Source organism: Odocoileus virginianus, chromosome 30, assembly GCF_023699985.2.
Source record: "Odocoileus virginianus isolate 20LAN1187 ecotype Illinois chromosome 30, Ovbor_1.2, whole genome shotgun sequence".
Lineage (NCBI taxonomy): Eukaryota > Metazoa > Chordata > Mammalia > Artiodactyla > Cervidae > Odocoileus > Odocoileus virginianus.
Window position 1 is genome coordinate 14,493,168 of NC_069703.1, and position 13,206 is coordinate 14,506,373.

General features: G+C 40.3%; 1 protein-coding gene and 1 long non-coding RNA gene across 5 annotated transcripts in view; one reads left to right on the forward strand and one right to left on the reverse strand.

The window, feature by feature from the left end:
* The window catches only part of LOC139032175 (uncharacterized), a 159,819-nt gene that overhangs the window by 133,959 nt on the left and 12,654 nt on the right, over positions 1-13,206 (forward strand). The window contains exon 4 of one of the 2 annotated variants that reach the window (XR_011484689.1): positions 12,272-12,719. The exons of the other annotated variant lie outside the window; for it this stretch is intronic. This is a non-coding gene — a long non-coding RNA (uncharacterized lncRNA). Of the gene's footprint in view, positions 1-12,271; positions 12,720-13,206 lie in introns of those variants that run through there. 2 annotated transcript variants of the gene reach the window in all.
* The window catches only part of LANCL1 (LanC like glutathione S-transferase 1), a 47,347-nt gene continuing 41,836 nt past the window's right edge, over positions 7,696-13,206 (reverse strand). For all 3 annotated transcript variants that reach the window (XM_020891159.2, XM_020891174.2, XM_020891167.2), the window contains exons 8-10: positions 11,804-11,980; positions 11,313-11,385; positions 7,696-10,735 (exon numbers count right to left, since the gene is read on the reverse strand). In XM_020891159.2, coding sequence (XP_020746818.1) covers positions 10,659-10,735; positions 11,313-11,385; positions 11,804-11,980 — 327 coding nt within the window. In that variant the 3' untranslated portion in view covers positions 7,696-10,658. The remainder of the gene's footprint in view (positions 10,736-11,312; positions 11,386-11,803; positions 11,981-13,206) is intronic.

The window sequence follows — 13,206 nt, forward strand, 5'->3', positions numbered from 1 at the left end:
GATTGGCGGCTTGTCAAGATTTTCTGGTTGGGGGAGCTTATTTCTCTGCTCTGGTGGGTGGAGCTGGATCTCTTCTTTCTGGAGTGCAATGAAGTGTCCAGTAGTGAATTTTGGGGTTTCTATGGGTTTGGCATGGCTTTGGGCAGCCTGTCTTTTAATGCTCAGGGCTGTGCTCCTGCTTTGCTGGAGAATTAGCATGGTATGTCTTGCACTGGAACTTGTTGGCTCTTTGGTAGAGCTTGGTTTCAGTGTAGATATGGAGATTTTTGGGTGAACTCTTGTCTATTGATGTTCCCTGGAGTCAGGAGTTCTCTGATGTTCTCAAGTTTTGGAGTTAAGCCTCCTGCTTCTGGCTTTCAGTCCTTCTCTTACAGTAGCCTCAAGACTTCTCCCATCCACACAGCACAGATGATAAAACATCTAGGTTAATGGTGAAACAATTCCCCACAGCAAGGGACACCCAGAGAGATTCATGGAGTTACATAGAGAAGAGAAGACGGAGGAGAGAGATAGAGGTGACCAGAAGGAGAAGAGGGGGAGTCAAAAGGGGAGACAGCAATATAGCCAGTAATCAATTCCCTAAGTGCTCTCCACAGCCTGGAACACCCAGAGAGATTTGTAGAGTTACATAGAGAAGAGAAGAAGGGGAAAGGAGATAGAAGTGACCTGGGGGGGAAATAGTTGAGTCACTCAGTCATGTCCTGACTCTTTGTGACCCCATGGACTGCAGCATGCCAGGCCTCTCTGTCCAACACCAACTCCTGGAGTTTATTCAAACTCATGTCCATTGAGTCAGTGATGCTATCCAACCATCTCATCCTCTATCATCCCCTTCTCCTCCCACCTTCAATTTTCCCAGCATCATGGTCTTTTCAAATGAGTCAGTTCTTCACATCAGGTGGCCAAAGTATTGGAGTTTCAGCTTCAACATCAGTCCTTCCAATGAACACCCAGGACTGATCTCCTTTAGGATGGACTGGTTGGATCTCCTTGCAGTCCAAGGGACTCTCAAGAGTCTTCTCCAACACCACAGTTCAAAAGCACCAATTCTTCGGTGCTCAGCTTTCTTTATAGTCCAACTCTCACATCCATACATGACCACTGGAAAAACCATATCTTTGACTAGATGGACCTTTGTTGACAAAGTAATATCTCTGCTTTTTAATATGCTGTCTAGGTTGGTCATAACTTTTCTTCAAAGGAGCAAGTGTCTTTTAATTTCATGGGTGAAGTCACCATCTGCAGTGATTTTGGAGCCTAAAATAATAAAGTCTCTCACTGCTTCCATTATTTCCTCATCTATTTGCCATGAAGTGATGGGACCAGATGCCATGATCTTAGTTTTCTGAATGTTGGGCTTTAAGCCAACTTTTTCACTCTCCTCTCTCACCCTCATCAAGAGGCTCTTTTGTTCTTTCTTCTTCACTTTCTGCCATAAGGGTGGTGTTATCTGCATATCCGAGGTTATTGATATTTCTCCCAGAAATCTTGATTCCAGCTTGTGCTTTATCCAGCCCAGCATTTCTCATGGTGTACTCTGCATATAAGTTAAATAAGCAGGGTGACAATATATAGTCTTGATGTACTCCTTTTCCTATTTGGAACCAGTCTGTTGTTCCGTGTCCAGTTCTTCCTGGACATGCATACAGTTGCTTCCTGACCTGCATACAGGTTTCTCAAGAGGCAGGTCAGGTAATCTGGTATTCCCATCTCTTTAAGAATTTTCCACAGTTTATTGTGATCCACACAATCAAAGGCTTTGACACAGTCAATAAAGCAGAAGTAGATGATTTTTGGAACTCTCTTGCTTTTTTGATGATCCAACTGATGTTGGGGGAGAAAAGGGAGAGTCAAAAGGGGAGAGATCAATCAAGCCAGTAATCAAATCCCTAAGTGAAAAATGGATACTTGAAGATTAGATTCTTAAAAGTTCAAAGTTGGTAACAAATACCAAAAGGATATATCAAAGATTAAAAATCTAGAATAGAGTTTAGACTCTCAAAAATACAATATAAAAATCCAAAACAAAATCAATCACAAAAATTAAAAAGTATATATATATGAAATTTGCTTTAAAAATGTAGTCTTTTTTGGCAAGGGAATAGTATGTTATAAGAATGAAAGTTGAAGGAGTAATGAAGAACTTAAACTTTTTAAAAAAAGTTTAAAAGTGACAATGGTAAAAGCATATCTAAGAATTGCTCTGGAGCTGTTGTGGGCAGTGTGGTGTCAGTTCAGTTTCAGATAGTTCCTTGTTCCAGCCTGTACTTGTTCTCAAGGACTATAGGCCCCCTGCAATGCACAGTCAGTATCAACTACAGGATTTTAGTCTGTTGCACCTGTTGCTTCCAGAGCAGTTCCTTCTTTATTTTGGCTTGCTCTGCCTGCCAGTCTTTTCAGTGTCAGATTTCTGCCCTGACACTAGGGGGCGAAGGTGGTCAATTATTTAGGTTCAGTTGTGTTGTGGGGAGGGAGACACTGCAAACAAATGTTGCTGCCGTGTGGGGAGTGCTTGCAGTGTATGGACCACAGTGGGTTTGTTTGCCCCATGCCAAGGCGGCGTCTACACTGCTTCCCACGTCTACACTGCTCAGGCTTCAGGGCGCTCTGCAAGGGCACCGTGGCAAGTGGGCCCTGCATTTTGTGCCCTTCCCAGGTCTGAGCAGCTCAGGTGACGGGGCGCTTGGCGACTGCACTGCCGCAGGTAGGCCATGCGTCTCAATCACCTCCTGGTCCAGCCACTTGGTTTCCCGAGCGCGCCATGAGAGCACTGTCTCAGGTGTGCCGCGTGTCTCCTCTGGGGAGCGGATCTCAGGCTGCCACCCTCGTGGCAGATGTCAACCGTGCCGGATCCCAGGAAGACATGGCTGGCAACTGGGAGCCTGCTCGCTGTTTGGTGGAGGACGGCTTTTCTGGGGCCGAGATTGCAGCAGCCCTTGTCTTCTGGCTCTGGCCTTCGCAAGCCTGCCTCTCTGCCTCTAGCTGGGGAGCGGCGGCCTATATGCAGCCAGCTAGCTCTCTTTCGTATTCACTCAATCCTTTGTTCTGTGAGCAGGCCAGGCTGTGCCTTAGAGCCTTTTGTGGCAAAGTTTTTTTTTTTTCTCTCTGGATCCCATGCTTTGGGTTGCTATCTCACGTTAGCTCCCTCAGATTGTCCTCAGGGAAGTCAGGCCCAGGTCTTACCCTCAGGACTGATGATGCAACCCCCGCCTCCCTGCCCAGCCCCTGCTCACTGATGGGGGACATGAACCTCTGGGCTACGTCTCCGCTGGCAGTTGTGATTAGGGATGTATTCTGTGGGCTTTTTTTTTTTTCCTTCCTGGTTATGTTGCCCTCTGAGATTCCAAAACTAGCCCCAGACCCACCTGTCAAATGGTTTCCTATTGTGGAAACTTCTCCTCCTTCACAACTTCCTCCCCAGTACGGGTCTCCATCCCTGACTTTTGTCTCTCTCTTTTTCTTTTATATTTTGTCCTACTTCCTTTTGAAGAGAATGGGCTGCCTTTCTGGGTGCCTGGTGTCCTCTGCCAGCATTGTTTTGTGGAAGTTGCTCAACATTCAAATGAGCTTTTGATGAATTTGTGGGGGTGAAAGTGGTTCCCTGTCCTATTCCTCCACCATCTTGGGACCACCCCGCAGGCCTAGGTATTTTTCATGGGCCAACAGATTGGTGTGTGTGTTGTAAAATACAAGAAAACAGAAAATTGAAAACACTAAAGTTTAAATTACCTTGCTACAGAATATGTAATGTTAACCTCATTATTTTAAAATTTTTCTCAAGCTTGATCAGAATCATCTGGCGTTGTTAAAGCAGATTGCTTTTTATGCCAGCATATCTGACTTAGTTTGTCTTGGTTGGGTCCTAGAGTTTGCATTTCTAACAAGTTCCAGATAATGCTAATTAACCTTGCCGGGCAAGAGACTGCACTTTGAGAACCAACAATCTGAGAAGTTAATTCACGTTTTTTGGCTTGAGCACCTAGGGAGGTAGTAAGTGAATAAGGAAATCACTAAGTGAATTAGGAAACTCAGCAAAAAGGGCAGTTTGAAGTGACTGGTAGAAAGATGATGAATTTGGCTTTTTCAAGGAAACAGAAGAAAACACCATCAAAATCACATCTACAGAGTCATTAATATATTTCAGTAATATGCAAATGAAGCTAATTCTTAACTGGACAGGTGAGAGCTGGTGAAAGGTAAAATACAACATGCTGTTCTTTCACTATAGTAAGTGGTAGACAATGCATTGGCTATGTGATTCATCTAATCTTACATCAATTCCTAGTACAGAATATCCCCTGCAGGAGGAAACTGGCAACCCACTCCAGTATTCTTGCCTGGAAATAATCCCATGGACAGAGGAGCTTGGTGGGCCACAGTCAATGGGGTCACAACGAGTTGGACAAGACTGAGTGACTAAGCATGATCACGAGCCTACGTACAGAACGTGCAGGGAGCACACTAATGTGAATAAGAGTGTCTGCCCAGGCTCACTTCTATCAGTGTTTCAATTTAGAAGTTAAAAATGAATGAGTTTTTCCGATTTCTAGTGACATTTCCAAGCTTCCTGGTTCAGCCCTGTTCTTACGCATTTAAGTGTCCCTGGATAAATGATCTCTGTGACACTACAGATCACTTAATGAAATTCTCATTTAGGAAACATGGCAAATGACAGGTGGTGGCAAATAAAGTGTAAATGACATCTCTGGTGTACATTTACTACTCAGAATATGCTAAGAAAAAAAAAAGCTGAAGAAAGGGACATGATTGATCTTTTTTTGCATTTAAATACCTTTAACAATTAGTTGACTAATCGTGGCTCCTTATAAATTCTAAACAATGGCAAGGGTCTAACTTTCCTCATACAAATCTTGATTCCAGATGACTCAAATTAATTATTTAGTATAGATTTTCTTCCACATGATTCTCATATTACCAGAAGCTTAGGACTCTGAGATTCCAAACCTTTGGCAATTTTTCCATTAAAATTATAAATACATATTTGTTCCAAGTCCATTCCTTTACCTTGCTACAATCACCATCACAGACAATTGATCTCTTCTAGGCTGCGCCCTTTGCTTTGACATTGTTTGGAATTGTGTCACGTCAGTAATCAGACTCCAATCATCCCAGCTCTTTGATGCTCTTGCTATTAGTTCATGTGCTCTTTGATCACAACATCAATCAGTTCTCTCAATTCATCAGCCAACTCCTGACCTTCTTTCCTTCTTCTCTAGTCAGAATTCTGTGATGCATTATCTAGTCCCGCGGTACTCAAATGCTCTGTGGCCATCGTCTGGGAGCTTGTTAGACATGCAGACTCCGAGGGCTCACCAGACTGGCATTTTAGAATCATCTTAATAAGATTCCTAATGATTTGTATGCAGATAAGGTGGGCTTCCCTGGTGGTTTAGACAGTAAAGAATCTGCCTGCAATGTGGGAGACCCAAGTTGGATCCCTGGATCTGCAAGATCCCCTGGAGAAGAAAATGGCTACCCACTCCAGTATTCTACCCTGGAGAATCCCATAGACAGATGAGCCTGGCAGGCTGCAGTCCATGGGGTCACAAAGATTTAGCGACAAAAAATAACAACTCTGGAGGAGTACTGAACTCAGTTATCTACAAATAGATAGAAACCACGGGTCACAGGAGAAGCTTGAACACACTTGAAATTTGTGGTATAAGGGAAAGACTAGTTGGAAGGTGAACAGGAATATTTGAAAATGTTTCCTTGTAATCAGTTGTCTCTTCCCCCATCTTCTTCACCAGGCTGAGTTGTCAGGGTGGGGATGTGTGTCTCATGCACACAGAATCCTCTGCCAGGCATCTTGCTTATAACATACATGCTTAATGAATTTGGGGAATAAAATGGTTTAAAGCATTTCTCAGGCATGATTAAATAAAATGGCAGTCTGAAGCATATGAATATTGCCAGCAGTTCAGATAATACCAGCAAGGGGGTGATGTTAATACCTGAATGCCAGATACTCAATCAAAATTAACCATCAACTTTCACCATGAGCCGTTATCAGTGTTTCTCTGGTTACAGATAACTTTCTTAATACCCCAGCTCCATTAGAGAAGAGAAATTATGCAACTACTTTATAAACTGATTTATCAAGAGTCCTGCTTTTCCCTGCATAATGACTAAGTGCCTCACAAATACTTTCTCTGCCGCTTACTTGTAGAGTGATAGAACATTAGCTGCAGATTTAATGTCATCATGGTTGTGATTTGCATGTGGATGAAAAGTTAACATAATGTAGAACTGTGAAATTAAACTGGTCGACTATGAGCAGCAGTCCTGCTAAGATCCATTCATCTATCCTCATTATTTCACCTTGTGGCTTATTGTGTTTGCTGCTTTCTTTCATTACTCACAAAATTGTCAAATAAGTCCCAGAGGATGCACTGGCACATGGCTTCTTCTGGAAAACAGTGTTTGCAAAGCTTACATAATGGGACCAACGAAGCCAACATGTGAAAAAGCCCAATGTTCTCTTGCCTTGTTAACTGACCTGTGGTTTCAGAAGGAAGAGGGTGAATCTGGATAGGAAAGAGAATGAGAAAGCAAATTATCAGGGGACTGACTTGTAGTTTTTTTACTTTAAATGATGCCTGTAAGAGTCAAGAATATATGAGACTTTATGACATCGTCCACAGTGGGAACTATCTTGGGGAAAAAGAAATGACACAAACTGATTATTCTATTCAGAGAGTATGGGGAGCAGTGGGGCAAAGGCTTTTTCTAATGCAAAGTGTAGGAAAAAATAAACTACTGTGGGTAAGTTGCAGGAGATGAATTACTTCTTCAAGCTTTGTTTGCTCATGAGGTTACAACTGTGGTGCAACTGAAAGCGCTTGTCATTGTTTTTCTTCTGGTAGGAAGATAAGCCAGGAACTGGCTCACCAGAGAACAAAGCTAGCTGCCTTACCAACTGAAATGTAATCTTGTGAAGAGGTAGGGGGAATGCTCCACACATCACTTGGGAGTCTCTGGGTGGCCTCTGCAAAGCACTGTCCTCTCCACAGCCCTGAAGATGGGGTGCCCTCATCTCTACTTTTATTCAATCAAAGGAGCAAAATAAAAGTAACTGAATTTAGCCTTAGTAATATAAGTCATTCAAACGACAGACAAGGGAATGAAGGGCATTTTAATCAGAGGTACAGGGAACAAAATATAACTTGGGGATGGAAACAAGTATTTTATAATCTGGCAAATTCTGGTGTGCCAAGTGACACTAAACGGCTGAGTCATGAAAGGAAGTAGTACAGTCATGCCAGGTGACTGAGCAGAACTCCTGTCCAACCTCTGCACATACATCTTATAACTATGCCTCATTTAATCTCCCCCCATTCAAAGTTCCCTTCAGAACTGGTCAGCAGGGAAATCAATTTCTAGAAAGAGACTTTTATTAACCACAGAGTGGATTCTCGTATTAATATACTGCCCTGCTTGAAGCCTAGTAGATTCTTCCTAATTCTCTTAATGATTAGATTTTAAAATGTTTTCTTCTAATAAATCTTTATATTCATAAAGTATTTCAAATCTTGTTTGACTCGACAATGAACAAAATGTCAGCAGCAAGTCCTAGAGAATGAGTATAAAGAAAAAGCCATTATTTACCACCAAAAAGAAAATATTTCTTAAGTTTAAACCAGAGCAAACAAACAAGAAGCACATGACAATGTATGATCGTCATAAAATTTTATTGAGAATCAGTACATTAAATCCTTTATAGAACACAGAAATACATACAATTCCAGCCCTTTCCAATAAATGGCAATGTAACATTGGCATAGGATTCCTGTATATCCCAAACGCTTTGTTTTGTACCTGTAGGAGAGAAACAGTTCTTCTAGAGCTTAACAACACAGAAGTGGGGTGCTCTGACCTATTTAGGGTGGGTAGGTAGCACTGGAGACAGAATTCGGCTTGAATAAAGAAGGACTAAAAGTGAGTTCAAGTGGCTGAAGGAGTAGATGAATAAATGTTCACTCTTCTCATTTTGTATTTCAAACTCAGTCAAGAGAAGGCAAGGCATTATAAAATCAGACACAAATTAACTCGAGGACATATGAGCAAAGCATATCTCTCAATTAAGTTATGCAGGGACGCTATAATAAAAGAGAGAAAATGGCCACTTTTACCTAAAACTCTACCTACCGTGAAGGCTTCTGATGCCAAATAATTGGAACTGACATCAAAGATGAAAAGGGAGTCAAATGACTGTAAGGATTAAAGACTGACTTCTTGATGGGACCACAGATCAATAGGATTGATGTAAATAATTGATGTGACATTCACAGAAACACACGAGAGGATAAATGAATACTGCCTGACACAGTTTTAAGGTTTTACTACCTAGTTTTTACATAGAGATAAAAGATACTACTGAGTTTTCTGGAAAGCAATTTTGAGAAGTTTTTCATTTTGTTTTGCTTTTTTAACAAAGAGAAAAATATCTGAGGGAAAAATGATATAACAGAAACAGAACTGAAATGATGCCTCTTCCTTTCAAAACTAAGAAAACTAGTATAAAATTTCAGTTTCTACCATGGTGTTAGGTTATTAGTCTGAGTTTTATACCCTTTGCCTGAGTTTAAAATCCTATCAAACTTTCTGAGCTTGTAAACATAAATAAACAATGGCACAAGCATAAAATCTTGCCTGTTTAATAACTGATAACTTAATCATGTCAGTAGTGATAAATTTGCTAATGGATGGCAGTAGCTAAACTGCAATCCAAATACAAATAAGAATCTTATTCAAAATGTTCTGCTCCCTGCCTTGATGTTTTCCTGGAGTTAAACTAATTAAGATGTCTGATGAAGCACTGTGATCAGTGTCCTCTGGTTAGTAGAAAGTGTTTTTTGTTCTTTTCCCCTTGGTTAGTAAATATAGTAGCTAAAAGTGCAGGTAGAGTATAGTAAGACATTTAACTAAACCATACAGGCTCTATTCTTTCAAGTTGGACACCCATCCAAAGGCAAATTAGCTTTACAGTGAATGCTGACACCTTTGATGTGAAATGCTCACACTCAGGAGAAAGGCAAAGCTGGCACACAGCTTACCAGCAGCACTTCAAAATCTGAGAAGCACAAGGTTGTCCTGACTAACACAAGTCACAGAATAAGCTAATCCTGGGAACTGAGCCAGTGGGCTGTGTCTTAGATCCCACTGTCATTAGCCTTTAAAGGGTCAGGCAGTTTCCAATAGTATTAGCTATTTTGGTGCTACCTGGAAAATAACAGGGGATTTCTACCCACAGGAACCAACATACACTCAGTGGAATTTGGTTCAAAGTTCCAGTTAAAAATAGCATAGTTCTGTGACCAAGAGAGCCATGAAATAGGCACATTTAAAATTCTTAGACCCTGTTTTTTAAAGCGGTGAAATGTTTCAAAATCAGTCAATATACATAGAAAAGATGAAACAAGCCTGGGAAAATCAGCTATGGAAGGAGGAGGAATGGGAGCTGGTAAGTCATAACATTGGTACGGAATTTAAAGCACCAGGAATTCTTCACCTACCATATAAATAACCAATCCTGAGGGCTAAGAAATTGATGAGTGTTAAAGCCTAAGAGTATGCAAAGAGACAAAAGCCATTTGTTCTAAGAATGATCACTGGGTAATACTGTCTCAGTAAACAGCATTTCTATCAAAAGCTTAGCGATTCTGCCATATAGCATCCCTCCCCCTCTTTAAACAAGTAGAATGCTCTACTATTTAGTGAAAAGACCAACATCTAGATAGATAGGAAGGAAAATATCTTATGGCTTGTACCAAGCAGGCAACACTTTATAAAGCATAGTCTTTGCAAGATAAGTAAAACACAGTTAAAGTTTAGAAGGTCAGTCAGAAAGGGTGGACTCAAATCCTGGGTCGTAATATATTCACACATAGAAATCTCATTTCCTGATCTTACTAATTCCAAAGGAGAAACACATTTATATTAATTCTAAAACATATTAGCTTATCTGGAAAAAACAAACTTTTTGTTAGCTTATCTTGAAATAACCATCAAATCAGAATTTTCCTGTAACAGCCATCCTATTTTAGAAGTTTTTGATAAAGGCATTTGATTATACAGCCTGAATGCTCTCCTAAAAGGGGCAAATTTGAAAGTATGTTTATCTCTAGTTTAGATAAAGATTGTGAATTTGAAAAATGGCGTTTAGTTGACAACTTTTTCAAATTTTGTCCCCTTTCATAATCAACCACTTAGAGAAAAGCAAAGTCATAAAACTGTTATTAAAATACTAAAGAGAAGAGGTGGAGGGCAATATCAAATAAGAAGCATGTCTTTATCTACATTTAGTTTCTTTTAAATATTTTTAGAACAGTAACAGATGATTATATTCATAAGCTTAAGTAAGAATACAACTGCCCCTAAGTTCTGAAATATATACATATATGCCCTCAAAATACTATACATATCACCTACCCTCCCTTTAGGAGAAACTGAAGTTACTTAAGATATCCTTGGATGTTTTAAAATAAAAGTCAATAACAAAAAGGAACTGAACTAAAGACATATTCTGAAAAAAAACAGTCAAGTAAATTACATACAGAGCTTGACTCTATTGCTGCTTTAGCCAAGGTTTGATAACAGAGGTTCATGCAGTGAGCTGCAGAGGGGGCACTTTCCTTTTACAGTTCAAATGCAGGGAACCTGGCTTTTGTCGGCACCAGGAGGTCAGCCAAGAAATATATTGTTCCAGCCATCCCTGAAGGAAAAGAAAGTCAAAAGTTATTATACCAAAAGATGATATTTTTTATAGAGTGGCTTCATTTTGCAGCATAAACAACATGATGATATAATTTACATGATTTAAATGAAGTAGGTGTCTGTTTTTACACGTTGCAGCTCATTAGAGGGGATCACTAGTAAGGCGGCCAGCCTCTCTGTGCAGGTAGGAGACAGGCTGGTTTAAGGCACAGCCCTACCATTGACCACATGTGAGCTCCTTCATCACGGCCCCACTTACCTGTCTGAGCCTCAGAGATCTCATCTATGACATGAGGATAATAATACGTATTTCTGATGAGATGATTTATGATGACATCTACAAAATGCCTAGCATGTGCCTGGCTCCATAAACAGCAGTCACCATAATTACTACTATTGGATCCACGGTGGTCTGGGTGCTAATGGATTTTTAATACTGAGTTATCATATCAGGAAATAAAGAAGTAGTTTAAGAAACAACTATAAAATTAATCTGTTGATAAAATGCAACCTATTACTAAGCAGAGAAGTGGATGCTGATATTATAAGGCAAATAAGTAATGTGTGGAAAATACCTTCAAAGAGGGAGAAGGGGGTGTCTGGTGTTCGGCATCCGTGTTCTCCATAATCTAAGCACCATTCAGCAAACTGAAAATGAGACCAAGTTAAATTATTGAAATGATTTCTTCTAAAGACTCCTAAAAGCTGACACAGGTCGTCTCTAAGGTTTACTCTGAAAAGTCAAAAACCATTCTCAAGGCAGAGAAATGGATGGTCTAAAAAGAAACTACAAAGCGTGGGAGGAATTCAATGAGCTTCTCAGTCACGTCTCCAGGGTGAAAAAAGAAAGGAACAAAACCACCTTACAGCTCCCAGCAACACAACATCCCCCGCCAACGCTGTTAAGTAGAATTATAAACACCTAATTCAGTTGAATGGCTTTTCTTAAACTGTGTTTGTTCTATAGACTTATGGTTTAAAAAAATAAACGAATTAATCAGATTAACCAGAGCCACTTCTATGACTCCTGGGCAAAGGCGTGCTGTCTGGCGGCCCTGAATCCCACCTTACAGGCCCTGTACAGGTACTTCGCGTCCTGCGTGAGGTTGTAGAGCGACAGGAAGGCGTAGGCATTCCCTGCAGTGCCGTGGCATAGCCCATAACCCTTCTTCAGCAAGCCGTACTGCCAGATCACGTCGGCACACTGATAGGCATCGTTGAGATACCGTTCTTCTTTGAACACCTGCAGAGTCAAGGGACAGAGTTTACTACAAGGGATATAAAAGACACTCCTAATGACCTTCCTTCCTGATAGGAGAGAAAAAGGAGATGGGGAAAGGGAGGAGGAGAAAGGGAGGTGGCTTAGTAAGAAAGGGTAAAGAATTCAGAGACACAGAGATATGTTATATTGGGGGGAAAAATTACAATAATTCACTAGCATTTCTTTTGCTTTTAAATACATAACTGGACATGACCTCGTCTGTATGATTTGAGTTGTATATGCATGTGTGTTTGTGTCGTTGCTGTTTTTCAGTTGCTAAGTCTTTTCAGCCTCTCTGTGACCCCATGGACTGCAGCCCACCAGGCTCCTCTGTCCATGGGATTTCCCACATAAGGATGCTGGAGTGGGTTGCCATTTCCTTTTCCAGGGGATCTTCCTGACCCAAGGATCAAACCCACGTCTCCTGCATTGGCTGGTGGATTCTTTATCATGGAGCCATGGTGTTTGTATACCTGAATGTTTCTGGTGAAGTAGCCTTATTTACTTGCAACTTGCTATTATCCTTAGTCACTTTGCAAAGGATAAACACTATCTTCTCTGTAACAATGATGCTCTTCACTATTAGAAAGTTTCTTTATACCCTGGAGAAGAAACTGTTTATAAAATTGATTATAAAACACTATACTTTGTCAGAAAAATAGAGATATATCTTTACAATCTTTTGTGACCTCCTAACTCTTTATTAAATATGTGAAAAATATGTATGTGTGTGTGTATTCTTTTTCCATGCCATGTAGCTTGTGGGATCTTAGTTCCCCAACCAGGGACTGAACCCATATCCTCTGCAGTAGAAGGACACAGTCCCAACCACTGGGCTGCCAGGGAATTCCTGAGAAATATTTTCTGAGTAGATATTTTTAATATCTCATTACAGTATAAAAGTAGAGTAAGACAGTTTTAAAAGTTTTTGTATTATATTTGACTTTCTGAAGGCAAAATCTGATATACTAAGAGCTTATTCAGACCATAAGATACCAGAGACTATTCAGAGTCTATAAAATTGTAATTTGTAGAACATGTACCAATGAACATCGATATCTTGGTTTACTTCCATTTTTTTTCCTCTCAAGTAAAAACCTTTGCTTCTTTGATTATGGCTCTGTCGTAACATGCTTTTTAGAAGTGATACTTGCATTTTAAAAATTATGGTAAAATATATGTATCAAAGTTACCATTTTAATCATTTA